The sequence below is a fragment of the Trachinotus anak genome, unplaced genomic scaffold, assembly GCF_046630095.1.
Source record: "Trachinotus anak isolate AG129_WGS33_773 ecotype Australia unplaced genomic scaffold, CSIRO_AGI_Tana_v1 ptg000025l, whole genome shotgun sequence".
In the NCBI taxonomy this organism is placed as follows: Eukaryota; Metazoa; Chordata; class Actinopteri; order Carangiformes; family Carangidae; genus Trachinotus; species Trachinotus anak.
The window spans coordinates 908923-930000 of NW_027273876.1; the positions used below are offsets into that span (position 1 = coordinate 908923).

The window sequence follows — 21078 nt, forward strand, 5'->3', positions numbered from 1 at the left end:
GTTGTCAGTTTGTCGCAGTCGGATGAGTAAACTACAACTGAGCAGAAACTGAGCACTTTGGTGAAGCTGCTGAAACAACCACGTCACCAGAGTCTGTTCACTTCAGCCCAGATGAAACACTGCAGTCGCTCCACAGCTTATTATCCCCACAATGAAACTTCATGCTCCGTCTCTCTGGAGGGAAATGTTCTTTTCTCTGAATCTCTTCCTTTATTACAGGGTCTTTATTAAAGGGTTTAATGAGAGTGATATTCAGAATCATGAAAGACGTCATTACCCAAGAGTGAACCGGCAGCAGAGAAGCATTTATCTGTGACAAAGAGGAAAAACACCTCCTGCCTGTGACCCCCACTGAACCACTCAAGTGGCCGACCCACTCTTCAGCCTACGAGTGGCCTAGATACACGTGGACAGGTGAATAAAAAGACACAACACTACCAGGGGTCCTGTGGTTATGAAACAGGAGTTGAGGTGTCCTACTGACCTGGACAGAAATAAAAGGAAGCCTGGCAGGAGGTGTCATAGCTGGGTGACTTAATAACATGACCGATCGACCTGATTTACAGAGTCAGTCTTACACAACCAGACTGAAGGTGCTGATAACAACAGGTTGCCGAGCACGAGGATCAGAACTCTGGTCCATATGATGGTTCTTCACAAAGACATGTCCTGCTTTATTAGTTAAGACTGAAGTTTAATTAAACAACTATCAAATGAAGAAGGGACAGGCTATAGAGAACAGAGGGAGGGCAGAAGGAAGGAAGGACAGACAGGAAGGAAAGAAGGGTGGAAAGAAAGAATATGTAGTAAGGGAGTAATATAAAGGAATAGGAAATAAGGAATGATATTAGAAGGAAACAGGAGGAAGGATATAAGAAGGGAGACAAGGATGAAACAAAGGAAGGAACTGAAGGAAAAAAAAGGAAGCAAAAGAAAGAAAGGAAAGATGATATGGGAGGAAGGAAAGAAGGAAGGAGTGAAACAAAGAAAAGGGGATAGATATATCAGAAGGGGAGGAAAGGAAGGAACAAACCAAAGAAAAAAGGAAATATATAAGGGAAGGAGGAAAAAAAAGGGAGCAAAAGCGGAGAGATGAGGAACAGACGGAGGACAGGGAAGATAAAACAGATGAAGAGGAAGAGGAGCAGCTCAGAGATGAACGACTCCTCTGTTGAACCTTCACTTTTCTCCTTCTTCTTCTTCTGTGATGTCATTGTCATTAACACACGGCAACCTCACACTCTCTGCAGGTCGAGACGTTTCGTAACGCCGCCGCCTCGCTGCTGTGCGCTGCGGGCGGCCATTAACAGGAGCCAACTGCTGTCCCACCCGGGCTGAAGTGGGCCAAGCTGGACCACCGAGTGTGTGTGTGTGTGTCTGTGTGTGTGTGTGTGTGTGTGTGTGTGTGTGTGTGTGTGTGTGTGTGTGTGTGTCTGGGCTAATGGGCTCTGCTCTCTGCAGGATCCCTCATTATGTGACTAAGCGTCGGGCTCGGAGCGTCAGACTCTTTGGGTGCTGTCCAGACGAGAAGCTGGAACCAGAAGCTCAAAGCACCGTTCAGACGTTTTGAGGTGTTTAATCCTCAGGAAACTGGTTGTTGACCTGCACCACAGCAGAGACTGAAAGGCCATGAGGAAGAGAGCGAGACCGCTCAGGGAGGTCGAGGACGGTTCTCTGGTTCTGGGTCTGAGCTGAAGTCCAGCACCCAAAGTAAACATTCAAAGGTTCTAGGAAATCAGGGTCAACCTTTGACCTCCTCTGGACTTCCACAGAGGTAGAAACAGGTGGAAACATTTCAAATTGTGTTTTTAATTTACACTAAGGTAAAGACACAAGGAAACACACACACACACACACACACACACACACACACACACACACACACACACACACACACACACCTGTAGCTCTTGGTTGGTCCATGGCTTTCGAGCAGAAACTCTTGAACGTTCTGCAGAAACAGAGACAGAAAAGAAACGAAGTTTTTTTTCATCTCGTCTCTGTCGTTTTTCTTTGTTTCTCATTTTGTGTGTTAGGAGAGAGAGAGAGTTAGAGAAGAAATAAAAACAAGACAAATATTCCCTCCATGTGCAGGAAGAAAGAGTCCCAAGCCTCAGTCTGGTTTTATTCCATATTTTTTCTTTCTAAATTCCATAAAAAGACTCAAACTAAACGTGTTTCACAGCTGCTCACTGGAGCTTTTGTTGGGGACTAGTTTCAGCGGCGGATTAATCCAAATTTGCTGCTGTAGTGAGTATTTGGGGCAGCAGGACTGTGTGAGTGTGGGTTTGAGTCTAAATAAACTACGGTGTGTGAAGGGACATGTCACTCAGTGACTCACTGATGTGTTTCGATAGTTTTCAGAAACTGTGGCGCTCTGCGGCTCGGAGGAGGCAGATGTATCACTCCTATTCACTGTTGGTTTGACTCAGACTGGATTGTTTCAGTTTACCTCAACAAAACTCAGCAGTTTTCCTGTTGACATCTCAAAGCCCTTTTTGGCCGCTTCGCTCTTCCGTAGCTGACATTCCAGGACGGCCACCCTCTTCTTCAGCTCCTCCACCTCCTCCTGCAACGATAAAAATCCTTCAGCGGTGCATCCACCTCTGTCCTGTGGCTCAGGTCACATGACCACATGTATCTGACACATCCTGATATTTGTTCTCAATGACTCAACAACATCATGTGACAACAAACACGTGTGAATAAGGATATTTACTTAATGACAAACAACATTATACAATAAACAATACACAAACATATATGTCAACATACAGTAAGAATTCCAATTTCTAATAGGTTTTATAATAATTTTTACATGTGTGGAACTAATCCTTTAATAAGTGCAGTAATTTAAAGTGAAGAAGCTGTTTCCAGCATCTCTGATTCACTGCTTTTCTTTCTCAAACATGACAGAAAACTGAACATTTGTATTTTGCCCTGGACTTTGTGATTTTTCACATTTACAAATGAATTCATAATGAAGATAATCATCAGTTGCAGCTTTTTGTAAAATATACTGTAAATCCCCATCCTGACTTCAGCTGTCTCGTACTGCAGCTGGTGGAGCAGACACGAGCGTGGACATGGAGCAGTACTGGAGTATTTTGACACTTTCTTTGTGAATGACCTGCTGTGATCTGCAGTTTGGAGAAAGTCTGAGCTTAGTTTTCCAAATGTCCTAACATTGACAGAGCAGCAGAGAGGAGCTCGTTTCCTCCACAGATGTATAAAATCTCAGCCCTGCAGTGTCGACTCAGCTCGTCATCAGCCTTCATACACCGTCCCCTCCTGACACTGCTGACCTGCAGGTTGCTGTCCAGATTTCTATAAAAATAACCTGTTGGAGAACGGCAGCAGCAGAGAGGGAAGCAGCTCTGTCACTGAATAAGACACTGACCCAGTTTCGCTGCTGCTGCTGATGGAGGAGAGGAGGAGGAAGCTGGGAAATCATGAGGGAGAAAAGAGGGAAGAGCACTGAAAAAAAAACTAATCTACAGAAACCTGCCAGTGTAAACGAACATGACTTTACATGAGATAGGAAGATTAGTGAGGATTAAAGCTGCACTCCTCCATATTTTATGTTGAATTTTTCTATAAACAATCAAATAACTGAAGTTTTTGAGCCTCTTTTAGCTCCTTGTGAATTTTCCAGCTCACTTTTCAATCTGAGGTGAGTTTTTCCTGCAGCTGCTTTTGTCTGATGAACTTAAATGACCTGAAACCTGACCTCTGATCAGGTTCGGTTCTGACCACAGTGCACCGGTCATGTCAGTCACCTTATTGGTCGGCGCTGGCTGCTCCACTCTCTGAGTCTTCAGCTCAGCAATCTCAGCCTCCAGCAGGTGGATGACCTCCTCGTAGTCCATCTCCATCCCCCTTGCCTGCTTCTGGGCTGCCTCAGCCAGCTGGATGCGAGTCCGCAAAGCCCGACTCTCCTCTGCTCCCAGTTTTACTTCCTTCCGGGAGGAAGGAAGGAGGGAAGTGAGGGAGGACAGAGGAGGAAAAGAAGAAGACAGGTTCACCATTAGAGCTCAACAGATCACTCAGCAGAGAATCAGCAGGGCCTCAGTGATGCATTCAGGGCCAGCTCAGGCTTCTTAACCTTCATAAATCTTTCCATGTGCTGGAGTCCTGATGTTGAATTCTTGAGTCAGGGAGAGTTAGTGTGATGAAGCTCTTTGCTTTGGCCTCAGGGGCGTTCGACTGAATCAGCAGGTTGTGCAGTGGTTCCCCAGCAGCTCTCACCTGGACCTGTCACCTCTCAGAATACTTCTGCCTTTGATAAGGTTACAACATTCAGGGAGGAAACCAAAACAGGAATGAGCAATATGTTCCATTCCTGTTGATCCTGCAGAGTGAAAACTAAAATCCCTGAAATCACTCATTTGTGCTTTTAATGTTGTTTTTTATCACCAATTATTCATTTTCTCAGAATTTAATGACTGAATACAAGAAAAGCACAGCCATGATCAATGACCCATTATAAACTCATTAGGATCAAAACTGTTGTAAATTAATTTTCTGTTGATATTTAGTCAATTATTTAACAGAACCAGTGCACAACAAGCAGCGGACAGAGACCGGGAGTCGTTATCTTTACGTGGAATCACATCTGGTCAAATTCCCACCCCTCTTCGACAAACTGGTCATTTCATTCACCATGATTTAAACATGATGAAGCTTTTATCAATATAATATAATATAATATAATATAATATAATATAATATAATATAATATAATATAATATAATATAATATAATATAATATAATATAATAATGTATTTTTTAAACATATTTTTATTGTAAATATATTTCATATTTATGTTTGGTTGACTTCTGTGACACTGGTCATTTCTTTTACTTTTCTTTGTTTTTTTTTTATTGTCCCACAACAACAAGGAAAATTCTTTGTATGTGTAAAAAACCCTCGTGGTAATAAACCTGTTTCTAACTCTGACTTCATAACTGTATGAAGGGGGTGTTGGTCGACTCTGACTCCGTCCATCTGGTTTCCGCAAAGCTCCAGTTTATCTACAGTGAGTGTGTGAGGCAAAGAGGGAAAACCAGCCTTCAGTGTGGAAGTTACATAACTCTCAGGGCGGTGAAACAGACACCTGCAACAATTAGACACCATAACCCCTCTTGACTGGGAAGCTACCACTCCCAGTCCTGCTGGCACACCGGCAGCCAGTAACTCGACCCCCCAGCGCTGAAGTAAACACTGGAGCTCCTGCAGCTCATCAGACAGTAAAGTGATCCTGAGAGGCAGGAAAAGATAATGTGGCTTTACAACCAGACTGGGTCGTGGGTTTTTCACGCTGCTTCGTGCAACACAAACGAGGAGGAAACGCAGGAGAACAACTCAGCAACGTTACACCACAGAGCTGTTACCTAACAGTTCACAAAGCCTGTCCACATACTTTTGTCCACTTAGTGCATCTCATTAGAACTGATCCTCTGAGTTGACACAGACTCTCCTGGATAAAGATGTTATGACCTAAACGACACCTGATGTTTCCCATAATCCTCAGCTCAGGCAGCTGGTGGTGACACTGTCCTGAAATTAACACAACTGTCTGTTGTTTCTGCACTTAACAATGTCCAAATATTTTCTCTTAAATAGCACACACACACACACACACACACACACACACACACACACAGCAGATGGGAGTGATTTTGGCAGCTTCAGCTCTGATCCTGTGGTGCTGTCATATGTAGTGAGAGCTAACAGGACACACATGAAGCACACACACATGAAGCACACACACACACACACACACACACACACACACACAGTGGGAACAGTCCATCTGTCACCTTCACTTTCCTCAGTAGGGATATGTGCAATTCTAAAATTGTGTGTGTGTGTGTGTGTGTGTGTGTGTGTGTGTGTGTGTGTGAAAATAAGGCTGTATCCATTCCATGAAGTCCATTCAGGATCCTGAACTTATTAAACTGTTTTATAAAACTCATAGCTCACATTTTACTGACACGACCCAAAGATGGAGGTTCAGGACTGTTTGACCTGTTAGCTTAGCTTAGCTTCAGCTGATATCTATGTATCTGCTAACAGAGTCAGACCTGTGGCTGCCTGAGCAGCGGAAGCTCAGTCGTCTCTGCAGGTCACTGTTGACTTTAAATGGTCAGTTTTTTAATGTGAGTCTGGTGGATGAGCTCAGATCATCACTGTCAGAGTAAACAGGAGAGTATGTTAATGTGTGTGTGTGTGTGTGTGTGTGTGGGGGGGGGGGGGGGGGGGCAGGCTCATGTGGTTGGGCAACTAATGGATCCCAGCATGAGTCCTCCTTCCTCCAGCTGTGGCCTTGGGGAGGGCTGAGGGGCCTTGAGGGCCCCCCCATACTGAAGCCTGACCTCCAGCTCTAATGAGGGAGCATGTTTGTTTGTGGCAGCTGTGATGTGATAAAAATGCTCCGCCTCCATCTCTAAGCGTCTGATGTCACTGAACGCCGTGGCGCTCTGGTGACACGCCGCCCTCACAGGAAACAATATGACATTGACTTCGGGTCCTTCAGGGGCACGAATCAGACCTGAACCTCTGGGTTTACAGACAGCTGATCCGGATCAAGACCTCAGACGGTTGATCTTGGGTAGATTTACACCTGTACTCTCATGTGAGGAACTATCCAATCCTCCAAAATGAACAGCTGATTGGCCCTTTACAGCTGCCGCGTGCACACAAACCTTTAAGCTGACCTGGACCTGGACCTGGTCTTGATGTTCAGAGACGTGTCCTGACAGAACCAAAGAGATTTAACATCGGCTTCTACTTTATCAGACAAAAATAAGAAGCAGTTGTAGCTGCAGCTCATTGGAGATGAGTCAGAGACGAGAGACGAACACACACATACACACACATACACACACTTGTGTGTTTTCAGTGGTCTTTCCTCTCTCAGTCCTCCAGACTTGAGGTTCAGCTGCTGAATGATTGGCTGTGAGGATCTACCTGTGGCAGGTATCGGGGGCGGCTGCAGCCTGGAGAAATCCCTCTCTGGAGATTAGAGGTTGTCATCTTAAGACTCAGTAAATATGCAGCGGCTGAAGAACACAGAGCGTTGGACCTGACAGGAAGCTGTAATCTGTCGGCAGCCGAGCTGAATCTGAGCGTTTAGACGTCACTGCAGCTTCTGCACCTTTATCTGTCTCTTTATGGTCCAACAGACACAAACAGAATCACGGCTCCTGTCCTTGTCAACCTGGACGTCTTTGTCACAGAAACCTTCTTGTTTTTTTCTAGTGGAACACGTCACAGTTAATTGTCTGAAACTCCAATTAAATCTGTTGTAACAACAACAGGAGCCTTCACTGAACTCTGGTATCTGATTTAGTTAAATACCTGAGGAAACAGTTTTACTGAGAAGATGAATCCAGGCTGATAAATTAAGAGAAATTACTTCATGTGTAAATTTGTCCGTCTTTCACTTTATGTTTTAGTTTTATTCACAGATAAAAAACCAACATAATTAACACAGGTCACAGGTTGTATACTGCATGTCTCTGATCTTGATCTGTTTCCTTCTTGGATCTTAGACCTGAAGAGGTAAAACCACCTGCTTTAGAGATCCAGACTAGAGCAACCTCATCCAGACCCGGTGAGGGTCTTAAAACCAAACTACTTTAGGAAAACCTCCCAACATTTGAACAAGTGCCGAGGAGGAGCCAGAGGACAGGCGTGTTAGACGTCTACTGCAAGAACCGATAAGAGCAGGAAGTAGAAGGGAAAGCAAAATAAAAGCCTGAATCCACAGCGAACATCTCTGCAGCAGATCCGCCCTGTTCCTGCTCCTCAGGTCCGAACCTCAGAGAGGAAATGTCCCGGCTGAGTCTTTGTTGTTGCAGTACCTCTGTCGGCCGTGTCTGGAGGTAGAAATCGATCGGTTTATGCAACAGAGTAAAAGTAGAGAGGCAGGAGAGTGGGAGTCGGAGAGGCTGAGACCCTTCAGCTGTGATTCACAACAAACACTCATCTCACCGCCCAAAAAAAGATCCGATAGTGGCCTCACCCTCCTCCCACTGTGAGCCTGCTGCTGTGAGTCCACCTCGGCCTCCTACACACACACACACACACACACAGAGCTTGACCTGCTGATCTATTTTAAAAGAAGCTCCCCTTCAGAAGCCCACACACACTCTCCCACCAGAGGAAACCAACTCCAGACACACAACAGAGCAGCCACACACTCACTGTCCTGACAGCAGGAACCAAACTTCACCAACACTGTTGTCATCAGTTTCTGTTCTGCAGCAGCAGATTTAAAAGCTTCTTCCTGTTGATGGTCTGACAGAAAACACACCTGTCCCGCTCCACCTGTGTTCAGTCTTTGTTCAGCGTTGAAATGTTGAAACTGAATTCTATGATTATTAAAGGTGGATCTGACTCAGGCTGCATCCACCTTAAAACCTTTTCATTCTCAAACAAAAATGACCTCAGAGCATTTTAGCTCCGTATAAGGAACAAGCTCCGTCCACACCTGACAACTCTATCACATGACTGCTCTCGTACACTGGGCGTGCACGTGCAGGTGTAAACAGGAAGCAGCAAATACTTCAAACCAGGATCAGAGGTGGTGAAAAGTTCCTGAGAGGAACAGATGAGTCTGAGGCGTCATGGCGGCAGAAAACATAGACTGGGCCATGTGATGATCAGTGACTAAGAAGATCCAATCAGACAGTTTCCAGAATAAAACAGGGTCAGAAGTGTCCTGTGTACCTGCAGCAGGTGTGACTCACCTGTTTGACTTTACTGAGCTCCTCCTCCATCTGATGGTGAACCCGCTGAGACTCGACTAGCTGTTCCTGAAGCCCACAGGAAATCAACAGGAAACAGGTGATCATCAAACCAGCAGGTCTCAGAGAGTGAGTGTGTGTGTGTGTGTGTGTGTGTGTGTGTGTGTGTGTGTGTCTGTGTGTGTGTGTGTGTGTGTGTGTGTGTTTTACCTGCAGCCTCTTGATCTCCCTCAGAGCCTCAATGTGCTCCTTCCTCAGCCTCTCCATCTCCTCCAGGTCCTCTGAGTCCGACAGAGACGGCTGCTCTCACACACACACGCACACAAACGCACACACACACACACACACGCACACAAACACACACACAGACACACACACACACACACACACACACACAGACACACACACACAGACACACAGACACACACACACACACACACACAGGAGTGAGATAATAATAATTAAATTAGTGACGTGTTGATCTGGAGAGTATTAGATCTACATTATTTTTCCAGACCACCCTCATTCCACAGTTTAAAGGTTCAGTAAAAGGGTTCGGGATAATGAGAACATTTTTTCAGTTTGCAGTTTTTTTACTTATTAATCTCTTTAATTGTTGTTATTAATAGTTGTCATTTCTTTTCTCTGCCCTGCTGTTGTGTTTGTTTGTGTGTCTCCAGTCAGGTTCTGCTGCCGCTCACTTTAAACATGTGATGTTGAGTTTTCAGAGCTGTAATCGATCACATCCATGTGACTAGAGGAAATCTTTACACCGCGCTGAAGGGACAGTTCACACATCAACAGGTCAGAGCCTGAGCGTCCACATCGATTCCACTCTGAGCCACAGCTCGGTGCTCAGGACCGGGACCAGGACCAGGACCGGGACCAGGACCAGGACCGGGACCGGGACCGGGACCAGGACCGGGACCGGGACCGGGACCGGGACCCGGACCGGGACCAGGACCAGGACCAGGACGTCACACTTGCTAATTAACCAAATGTGACAACGACAGGGATCTAATGAGACTCATGGTGTCGACTCTGCACTTTATACTCAGTTATTTACGTTCTCTTGTCTCTGAATCAGATTTTTCTAAATCTTAAAAAAAAATAAAAATAGAAAAGAGCTGCTTCAGTTTTCAGCAGAGCTACTGAAGAAGTCTGATACTACAGAGCTCAGTGTGATGACGTCTCACACCTGCTGCAGGAACCACTGAGTCTGTACGCAGAAAATGACATTATAGACATAATTATATATAAATGAACTGTTCTGGACAGCGGTGGGGGACAGTGGTGCATGGACACTGTCCTACAACCAGCAGCTAGGACTCGTTGGCAGTTGGAGGTGGAGCTGACCCCACCAGGAGCTAAACTCCAGACAGAGCTGCTCCTGGGCTCTTTGGACGGCTCTGACACATCAGTCACGTGTTGTTGTCTGAACATCAGCTCCTACCCGCGGGTTGGTGGGCGACTCCAACAAACTGGACAGGTCATCAGATGTGAACCTCGACCCCGGCTGGCTGATGGCCAACTCCTCCAGCTGAGGCTTGAACAGCTCCCTGATCAGGCTCTCAAAGTCTGCAGGCACAGACACACACACAGATATACACACACAGATACAGAACTTCACTTGAAAAACAGGACATTTAAAGTTAAATCTGATGAATAGCTCTGGATAATAGTAGGAACAGTTCACATCAGATTAAATTTGCTGAACGACAGGATGAACATGTGTCTAATCACAGCCTTAAAACCGCTGATGTTATTGAACCTTCTGCTCCATCAAATCTGAGGCAACAGAGACAAAGCGGCAGAGTCACATCAACTTGTGTGAAGAAAACGGGCCACGCACTGCGACGCCTCAAAATGATGTTACACCGCAGTGTAATGTTATTAAAGTGCGGTGGCAGTTTAATAACAGATGTGGGTCAGAGCTGGAAGAGCCTGATTCAAAAGCACCTTCATGATGAAGGACAGTTTCCAGGTAACTGAGCAGGTGATGAACAGGTGAATAAAGGTTTGTCTCTCCTACCTGTGAAGGCCACCGTCCCTGCTGGATCAGCTCGTAGTCTGGACCGGAGTGACTGTCGCTGAGCCTCTGTGGGCTTCAGACCAATCAGATCCAGAGCCTGTACAGACACACACACACACACACACACACAGATCAATACACACACACACACAGATCAATACACACACAGCTGTCAGTGCTGATGCCCCTGAAACAAACATCGACAAACAACCACCACTTTATCGAATGAACACCTCGTATCTCCAGGCTGTCAGGACCTGCTGCACAGAGGTGATGAAGAGTCTGATGAGCCTCAGAATCATCCTCACTTCAGGAAGCAGCAGGTGATATAAAAACACCTGCTGAGGAGATACAAGGTTTTCAACTGAAGCCTGTCTGTGGCTTGAAGCTGAATCTGACTTACAAGGTTTGTTACAGACACATGATGACAACATTATCAGACCTGAAAAATTCAATAAAATCATTAATTTATAAAGAAAATGTTTTAATTTGTATCATAAAACGACACAAAACACAAAATTTAATCATTTTTAAATCTAAAACACAAAACAGTGAGAAAGTCAAAATAAAAAACTAAAAAACAGATTAAACCCAAAATATTAAAAACAGAAGATGAACTGAGGCTGTAACTAACAGTTATGTTTCATACTGATTGATTTTCAATTAAAAAATTAATAAAATAGTTAAAAATGGTCATTACAAGTTTCCAGAGATGAAATGTTTTGTTTTGTTTGACCAACAATTTGAAAACTTACAAATATTCAAATTAATTCAAGATGTAAAACTGAATAAAAGCAGAAAATCCAGAACCAGTTAGTAACAACAGGTCAGTCAGCCAATCAGAAGAGAGGCTCTGAGCCTCAGGTTGGATGGTGGGTCCAGGTGGGCGGGGCTTTGGGCGGGGCTGAGAGCAGTGACTGCTTTGTTGTGACATCACAAAGTTCCAGAAGTCCTGACGGCTGGTTTTAAGGCTCAGTGTCTGAATACAGGCTGTGTGCATTTCTCTGTGGACTGAGGCTTTGATACTTTCACAGTATTAATATAGAACCTAGACCTGCTTTATAATCACAAACACATGGACATCTACCTTCAGACTGTGTGGAGCTTTAATGAATGACCTAAACCTAAAATCTTTTTTTTTTTAACTGATCAATCGATAAACTGACTAATAAATCAGTTACATGATTCTGTTCATCAAAATGAAAGAAACTATTTTAAGGTGATTTTCAGAGTTTCAGTGAATAAATACAAAGTCAATGGAAAGACATGAATCTGCCTCTGTAGTGTGACAGAAGTTCACCTGGTTGTGTGTCAGGACTTTAATCACATGACAAACAAATGTGAATGAATCACAAACACGAACCTGCTCCAACCTCTCCAGTTTGAGGCGACAGCTGGTGCTGAGGGAGCACTTCCTCTGAGGAGGCTGACTGCTGCCAGGCTCTGCACACGCACACACACACACACACACACACACACACACACACACACACACACACACACACACACACAGAGATGTGTATCTTTAACACTGTTACCAGTGTTTCACTATAAACTGACAGAGTGTGATGGAGCCTGTGACTGTAGAATCACCTCAGTCCTCTGAACTAACACTCAGCCCCTGGAGCCAAAGTCGCCCAGTTTTAACCAACATGTCTGAATGTTTTCATCTTCATGCTCACTGGGATGTTCTTTCACTCTCTCTCTCTCTGAGGCAGAAACATGGAGGAATCGGTGGTTTGTCACATGTCTCAGCTGTTTCCAGCCTCACTGCATCAGACAGACCCCGGACCAGTGCAGAACATCCACACCTCAGTCTGGAGCTGTGATGTCACATGACAAACACATCAACACACACACATATGGAGGTAGACCTCAGGATGCCTCGCACACACAGAGACGGTGATGACACTTCACCTCTACAGCCAATCCCAGGCCAGACCTCCCGTCTGTCTCACTTCCTCGTACAACAGGCAGCCAACCGCATGCCATCTGTCCCCCCCGCGCTCTGCCTCCCCCCTCACCTGTCTCATCTGACCTCACAGTTCACAGCAGACCTGTGCGTCCCAAACCCTATTCTACTGGTATTGTTGTTAAATCCCAACCAAATGGGCTCTGATTGGTCAACAGCCCTCAGCACTAAAGCTACGAGAGTCGATGTCTCTTACAGGAAACTGCTACTGCTACTTTATCAAGGTGTAGCAGACTTAGCAGACGTAGCAGTAGATACAGACCCACTGTGGTGATTTCCTGTTCTTATATTAAAATTTGTGCTGAAAAAACAACGAGTGGAAACTGCAGAAATTCAAAAAAAGTTTTTATAGCTGAGGTAAAAGAAGCTGGTGTGTTGATAAAAATAAAGAATGAAAACCTCAGATGTGTGTGGAGTGATGACCTTTCAATGACCTCATCTCGTTGGAGACATGTAGATATATATGTATATGTATATGTATATATATATATATATATATATATATATATATATATATATATATGCACACACTGCAGATGTACATATTAGTATTTTAATTTGAATTAGTGTTAACATGGTCACATACCAGGGGGGGCATCAGGGACGCTGTCACTCTCTGGTGGGGAGGACACATGTGTCTGCTCCGTTCTGGCTGATGACACTCGCACCTGCAAACATTAACACAACATATTAATAATGGTTTGATAAGAGTGTGTTCACCTCTGTGTGTGTCTGTGCGTCATGACCTCGGATCATGATGACTGATCTCTATTCAGATATTACACAACGTGCTTGTTTTTTAATAAGGAAATTTTTATTAAATCCTGATGAATATGTTTTCCTCAGATGTTCTTTATGTATCTGGGCACTGAGGTGTCGCAGCTAAACATCTGTAACAAGGATCTCTATGAACTCTTGAACAGGCGTTCGTGATTTCCAGAGGATGAATCTCACTGAGTCTGATGATCCTCTGACCTTTCGTCTGGCGCCTCCAGGAGTTTAACCTTGTAGCTGCAATACTTTGGTTTACAAACAAATATCTGATGACATTCATTAGCATTAGCTAATGTTAGCATGCTGACACGCTAAACTAAAATCTTGAAGATGGTAAACTTCACATCTGCTTAGCATCAGCATGCTAGCATTGAGATTGTTAGCATTTAGCTCAAAGCAAACCTGGCTGACGTTGACTGCTGGCAGGGTTTCACTGGCAGGAAGTGGGCTGGAAGTGATCTTGGTGACCATGGCTGGCTGTGGAGCCATGGCGCTCAGCCCAGGGGGCCTCATCTGGGGTCCACCTGCACCTCCAGACCCCTGGAGGGAGATGGGGCTGTGAGGCCCGCTGCTGGAGCTGGAGGACGACCTCCGCCTGATGAAGGCAATTTCAACCGTAGGGTCTGGTCTAAAACAATCAAGAAGCATTTTTCTAATGTGATGAATGCATGATTTATTAGAATAATTTATGTCCTTATAAAGGTCCCCAGGTGCCAGGTGTGCCGGACCTGAGTTTCGTGCGTGTCAGGATGCTCCTGGCCTCCTCATACGTCACACCAATCAGAGACTCTTTGTTAATCGACACCAGCTGGTCCCCGACCTGCAGCCTGCCATCCTGAAGAAGCACAAATACACAGGAAAATGTATATCCTGGTCTTCAAAGGGCCAAATGAGCCACTGGGAAATCAGGTGACATTTGGGTACAACACTGAATTTCACATATGGCATGAGTTTGGATTTTGCTTTAACCCAAAGTATATGGAATTACAGCAACATAAACATGATGAAATAAAAGCGGGTAGAGATAGAAGAGACCAGAGATTTCATGTGTTTTCCTTGGTGCTGGCAACAAAAAGCTGAGATTGTTCTTTGGAGAGTTGGATTCTTTGGTGTTAAGCTGGGAAAAGACTTAGACTCTTATAAAACAGAGTAAATATTAAACAATGCAAGTTATTTTTAGGTTTTAACATAAATCAGGTTGTCATCTGCATAACATTGTATTGAATTTAGTGTTTGCAGAAGACATGCTGCTGTGGAAGCAGGTAAATAAAAAGTGGAGTGGACCAAGGATGGAGCCTTGGGGAGCAACACAGGTCAGATTTAACTGGGAAACACGCACAGAAAGTTCTGCTGGCAAAGTCTGTGAAATGCTTATCCATTTTTCCAGAATCCATTTTTACATAATCAACTGTGTTATTGTTTCCTAACTGTGGGCTCTCTCTGGGCCGACACTGGGCACATTTCCCACAATCCTTTAATCTTGAAGTAGTTTTTCCTGAGTGATTGGTGGCACCATGACAAACTGCTTTAAAAAGATTAATGGCCGGGGATTTACTCAGTTGGCTTTGTCGGTTATATGGTCTTGGCTTTGCACATTGTAGACGTCCACCTGTCTGTAGCATAGAGCTAGCTCGCTCCACAGCAGAGCTAAACACAAAGTAACCCTGTTAACATAACAATCGACGTCCATTTAGCAGCTGTTGTGGAGATTTTGATTGACGTCACAGATCTTACTCAGCAGGTGGAGTTTAAATGTCCACAGTTCTGGGAACTTAAAGAACCTCACTTTACAATTCCATGATAACTGGGGAAACAGTGCTGAAGAAGAGCAGCTACTACATGAATCTTGTAATGAGACTGATCACGAATGACCCTTCATTCACATGTTATTTTCAGAGTGAAGTCTAACTACTGTCATGATGCTTTTAATATTATTACAGTTGGAACATTGTTTTTTTAGTTTGAATGGTTTTAAGACTCAGGGTTTAACTTTGGCAGAGGAACAGGTCACAAAAACCACACGAGGACGCTGACCTTCTGGCAGTCTCCTCCAGGCACTATTTCCTGAATGAACACCATTGGTCCTTCGGCACGGTTGGCTCCCCCCTTGATGACGAGCCCCAGGCCTGTTCCCTTGGCAACGCATATCAACTGAATGACACTGTCACTGAGGAGAGAGGCAGACAGAGTCAGGACGACACTAAGCGTGATGAAAACCACAGAGCCACGCTGCTCACGGTCAGTCCCACCACCACATAATCTCCACCCCCCCTCCTCTTCTTCATCCTCCTCTTCCTCTCTCTCTGATCTTCCTACACTCCTCTGTGAAAATGCTGAAGATGCTTTTCACTATTTTTAGCCACTGCTGGTGTTCCCATCCTGCAGAACCAGAAGGTAACAGTTTACATAACCACCTTCCAAACTATTTCATCTGCTCCCTTTTTTCAATTTAATGTCCTTTTTCTGTGTTTATGCACAAGAAGGGAAGAATCAGGACGGTTGTACACAGTGTTCAGTCTCACATGAAGCTTCATAAGAAAGTGTTGCATATTAAAACAGAGCAGTTTATTCAGTAAAACAAACTGATTAAATGGTTTCTAATCTGTGTTCTCTTTTCCTGTCGGGGCTGCAACAGATTTAGGATCTTTCCTTATTAAATAATAAATTATGCATCAATGACCTCTTAGTAAAATTTAATTTGCCAATTAATAATCCTATTTTGTCATTCTGATTTTAAAATGGCAAAATACATAAAATTACAAAAATGAAAACAAATTGTAAAAATAAAAATTTCATTTAAAAAATTCTGTTTAAACAGTTGACACTTGCTATAATGTAAAGACAGCACTCTTTAATTTTGAGCCCAGCAGCCTGTGAACTGACTCACTCCTTCATTCAGTTTCTGGCTGCACACTGTTACTGATAAACACACCATTAAATAAAAGAGCTGTCTGTAATTGAAGGGATCAGGGAATATGAGAAGCAAACAAAGTTTTCAACTCAGCAGAATCATAAAAATTATTTACTGTAATTATTTTAACTTCAATTATTAATCCACCATTTAAAGACAACATAAAGAAACTGAGTTAAGCACATTTCATGAAATTTAATATTATTTGTCTAATTCTTAGCTTATTTTCTTCAATTTAATTTAATTACAATTTCAACTAATTGATTGACTGATCATCAATTGACACTGTAATAGATCAATGTAATTATCTTGGCTCCGCACTTGATGAAGAACTAATTTAAGCCTCACTCATGAATCCACGGTGACCGAGAGAAAATCTGCTGCCGCCACCTGAGTCTCACCTGAAGGCGTGCGTGGGTGCGTGCACGGTGTAGGGGGGGTTGGCAGTGTAAGGGGGGGCGTGGGTGTAGGCGGTGACCCCCTCTTTAGGACTGAGGAGCTGGGGGCTTTCTGATCTGGAGGAGGAGGAGGAGGAGGCGGTGTCTGTCAGCTTCCCTGAACAGAGACAAGAGAAGAAGAAGAGGAGAGGTGAACAGGAAGAGGAGGGAGCGAGAGAAGAGAGAGGGAGAGATGGAGATACACAGGTTCAATCAGATCAATGTGATTATATTAGAAACCAGAAGGGTTTATTATTGTGGCAGAGACAGAGAAACATGGTGTTAACAACATGTTGTGATGGAAAGTCAGACATTTTATTTCCAAACTGAAGGCAAGTTTGGAAAGTGAGGACAGTTTTTGAAAGCTGGAGCCAACTTTGGAAAATTTTTGAAAGTGATGACAAGTTTGGGAAATTATGAACTTTTTGGGAAAGAAAGACATTCTCAGAGAGTGAGGACATCTCTTCTTCAGACGCCTGTTTGAGAACTCAGACTCAGGTTCAGGGACAGGGACAGGTGAGGGGACAGGTGAGGGGAATGTCCTCACAGGTGTGGCTCTGTAAATGTGTGTGTGACTGTAGGTTTTACCTGTGGAGAGCTGAGTGGGAGAGATTCGTCCTGAAGCTGTGATATTATTGGAGCCGTACTTCTCCATTAACTCAGCAAACTCCCTCCTGCAGGACACACACACACACACACATACACACACACACACACACACACACACACACACACACACACACACTTTCCATTACTCCAAGGCTTCGGGTTTAATTATCTGAGACACATGAAATCTTGTGTTTATTTGAATCTCAGTGTTTCTGTGTTTCATTCATCTGAAAACATAAAAATCCATGAAACTGAAGATGCAAGAATTCTTGTAGTTGAAGTTTCTGTATTTTGGACGACAAGCACATTTCACTGCTGTTTACTTTGGGTGCAGTTCAGGCTCCGGTGCGTTGTCTCGACTGTGTGGTCTGAGCAGAGTAGGCCGATCTGTGAGGGTTTGTCTCCCTCACATGGACACATGTGAAACCTGAGGTCACTCAGACCATCACCGTCTGATCTGGATTTGATCAGATAGGCTGTTAATGCCTTTTAAACAGGATCGGCTCGGCCACTGAGACCAAACATCCAGCGATCAGAGGCCCCAGGCAACCATCACCGGTCTGACAGCTTTAACTCCTGGAGCTTAAGTGTCAAAACTTCATTCAACATCAAGTTTCTGAAAACACAGTTTATCTCATTAGACCAGGATCAGTGACAGACCTGCAGACTCCCCCTGTAAAAAACCTGCCTCACTCAGCACAATAACACACAATCAGACACTGACTGAAAACACTGATGTTGCTTCCACACCTGTGATTTGGTTCATTTGATCGGGACCATCAGAATAATTATTATAATATAATAATTCTGCTGCTCTCACTTTTCATTGAGCAGCTGCTGAAATATATTATAACCATCTGTTACAGTGGTTTCAACCTTTTCCAGCTCAGGGTGCACTTGAAAAGCTCAGACATGGTGGATCTCACCTGAGGACAGGCTTCACCACAGAGCACTTTTCATTTTAAAGAAACATTCAGGACTGAACTGAAAACACAGGAAGCTCAGTTTTTCTGTTTTGTTTGATTGAGAGATCAGTTGTTAATTCACCATCTGTCTCTGACTGTTTCCATTTACTTCTTCCTGTCGTTAAACAGCTATTAAAGTAAAAACTAGTTTACAGATCACTTCATTTTAAAACATTTAAAAACATTATTTACATTTTTGTTTTTATAATCACTTCTTTTTACCAAAGTTCTACTGTTTTGTAAATGATTTTTTGGCTCACTTGTAATACCTTTGTGGCCCACCAGTGGGCCCCAGTCCACAGGTTGGGAACCACTGATCCTCATGTTGTTTTTTATGTTTCAGTTGATTTGTTTAAAACATGATAATATTATTGGATGAAATGTTTCAGGCAAAAGTGATGCTGCTAGTAAACAGCAGTTTTATTTGTCACATGCTGAGCGTCAATGCACAGTAAATACAGCAGAGACTCATGCAAACACATCAACTGAGGAAAACCCAAGAAGAAGAAGCTCCCCTCCCAACTGCTGTGCCGTCAGACCACAACGGAGACAGACCCGACCCTCTGGTTCAGGTGGTCTCGCTCCAGGTTTTAGTCCACATCAGACTTTTATCGTCAGCTTCTACTCAAACCAAACAGACAAAACTAACCCAGCAAACACACCAGAGTTAAACAGAAGAACCAAACAGGTCAGGTGTGATGTTCCACTGTCACTGGAGCATCTGATGAGGCTGAAACGTTCAGGAAACTGAATAAAACATTAAAAAGCAGCTTTGATTTTCTCAGTCAGAAAGGTCGTGTTGTTTTTGTCATTGAAAACACACAGATGAATATAATTGGTAATTTCTTTGTTGATGACATTAACACATAAACAAGCAGCGGATCAGTGACCCATGTGTACTGACTGTCCCTGAACTACCCCAGAGCTTCACCAAACTCCCCGACTTTTCACGTCTGGACAGCAGCTTAAAATCCATATAATCTTCCAGACTCGATCCAATTCAGCCTCCTGGACTCACCGAAACTCCATCAATAAGCTTAAGAGTCCACGTTCGGTTTGGTTTTTTTCTGTTTTTATCCACTGAACCTGTGAGGACAGCAGGACGAAATCCCCCGCTGTGTGATTGCATCATGGCGTCCTCGCCGTGACCCGCTGTCCCGCTCGGGGGCCAGCTGCAGATAATAATCATAATTTGTTTTAAGTGTGAAACAAAACAAATCACAGCAACAATCGAGGTCAAGCTCGGAGGTGAAATATCTGACGTGTCGCCGCAAAGCTGCTTTCACTCACACACACACACACACACACAGGCTGCTGGCTTGGTTTCGTAATAATAAAAATGAAATGACTTCTCTCTCTGCCAGAGGGGGGGACGACCTTCCCTCTGCAGTCACAACAACGTGGTCATTTCCCATCAACCCCTGTAAGCTGAGGCTGCACCTCAAATCACCCTCCGTCCCTCACTGAATCATTTTCCCTCCTAACACCACCGTCCACCTCTGGGACAAACTCATGCTCATTTCTCTGTCTTCTTTCACTCTGTCTCATCTTTAATTATTAACGATGGATCAGACAAACAAAGATCAATCCTCACGATCATCCAGTTCTCTGTGTGTCTACCTGTACAGGTGTTGATCTCAGCTCAACCAACTTCCTCCAGACATGTTTTAAACTATGATTCATGTTCACTGGTCTGAAGCTCATCTACTCTGACTTCCTGACTCAGAAACCTGGACCAGGCCTTGGCCCCGCCCACCACCTGCTGGCTCCAGGTCTCCAGGTGACAGAGCAGAGAGGATGAAGATGTTAGAGGAGGAAACATCAGAGACTCAGCCTCATGTTGGAGCCTCAGTCAGACCCAGACTCAGAGGAGGAGTCTGAGACCAGAATCAGAGACTAGCAGACGGATCAGAACCGTTAGCATAGTTAGCATCTTTTATTTGTTTATGTTGTTTGTTAGCTTGTAACTGGCAGTGGCTGACACAGTGTTAGTGGTTGTGCAAGGTTTCAGGTGTGTTTAGCTCCGCCCCCCGTCCCCACAAATTTACAGGATTGGTTCCTGAGGTTCTATGACGTATGAATCCCTGACTGTCTGAATCTGTGTTTATAAGACTGTGATTGGTTCAAGGTGGAAACACTCAGTCATGGTGTCGACTAATTATTTCACTCGTGTCTTTATGATATAAAAACATCATGTGGACGTGAACCAGGTGAAACAGCTGATCTCCATCAGTCTTTAATGTTTCACTCATACAGTAAAATTGGTGCAAAGACTCTGGATGTATAAATCTGGAAACTGATTATAAGATTGTTTTAAAACCACTGAAGAAGAAGACTGACTTCCACCAATAAAGATTCTTTAGTCTTAATGATCAGGTCATGGCCTAATAATAGAAATAAAGTCCATTAATTAGTGATTATTTTTATCAGAGTTTGTGCAGAAAAGCAGAAGAAAACGCTGCAGGAGCAGTTTTACCGAACACTCTGCAGCAGATAATAGACAGAAAAAGACAATAATTTAGATTGTGGATATGAAATAGTTCCACATGATGTTTGGGTCTCAGATTTCATGTTGGTTGAATCTGACCCGTGACTTTAAACCACAGCTGCAGTCTGCGCAGCG

At 44.0% G+C, this 21078-nt stretch overlaps 1 protein-coding gene across 2 annotated transcripts in view; it reads right to left on the bottom strand.

The window, feature by feature from the left end:
- The window catches only part of stxbp4 (syntaxin binding protein 4), a 40370-nt gene that overhangs the window by 10069 nt on the left and 9223 nt on the right, over positions 1–21078 (bottom strand). For both annotated transcript variants that reach the window (XM_071462735.1, XM_071462736.1), the window contains exons 6-19: positions 17470–17555; positions 16846–16999; positions 15568–15700; positions 14262–14368; positions 13936–14161; positions 13346–13427; positions 12151–12230; positions 10788–10884; positions 10209–10333; positions 8966–9055; positions 8759–8824; positions 3780–3959; positions 2453–2569; positions 1902–1951 (exon numbers count right to left, since the gene is read on the bottom strand). In XM_071462735.1, coding sequence (XP_071318836.1) covers positions 1902–1951; positions 2453–2569; positions 3780–3959; positions 8759–8824; positions 8966–9055; positions 10209–10333; positions 10788–10884; positions 12151–12230; positions 13346–13427; positions 13936–14161; positions 14262–14368; positions 15568–15700; positions 16846–16999; positions 17470–17555 — 1593 coding nt within the window. The remainder of the gene's footprint in view (positions 1–1901; positions 1952–2452; positions 2570–3779; positions 3960–8758; positions 8825–8965; positions 9056–10208; positions 10334–10787; positions 10885–12150; positions 12231–13345; positions 13428–13935; positions 14162–14261; positions 14369–15567; positions 15701–16845; positions 17000–17469; positions 17556–21078) is intronic.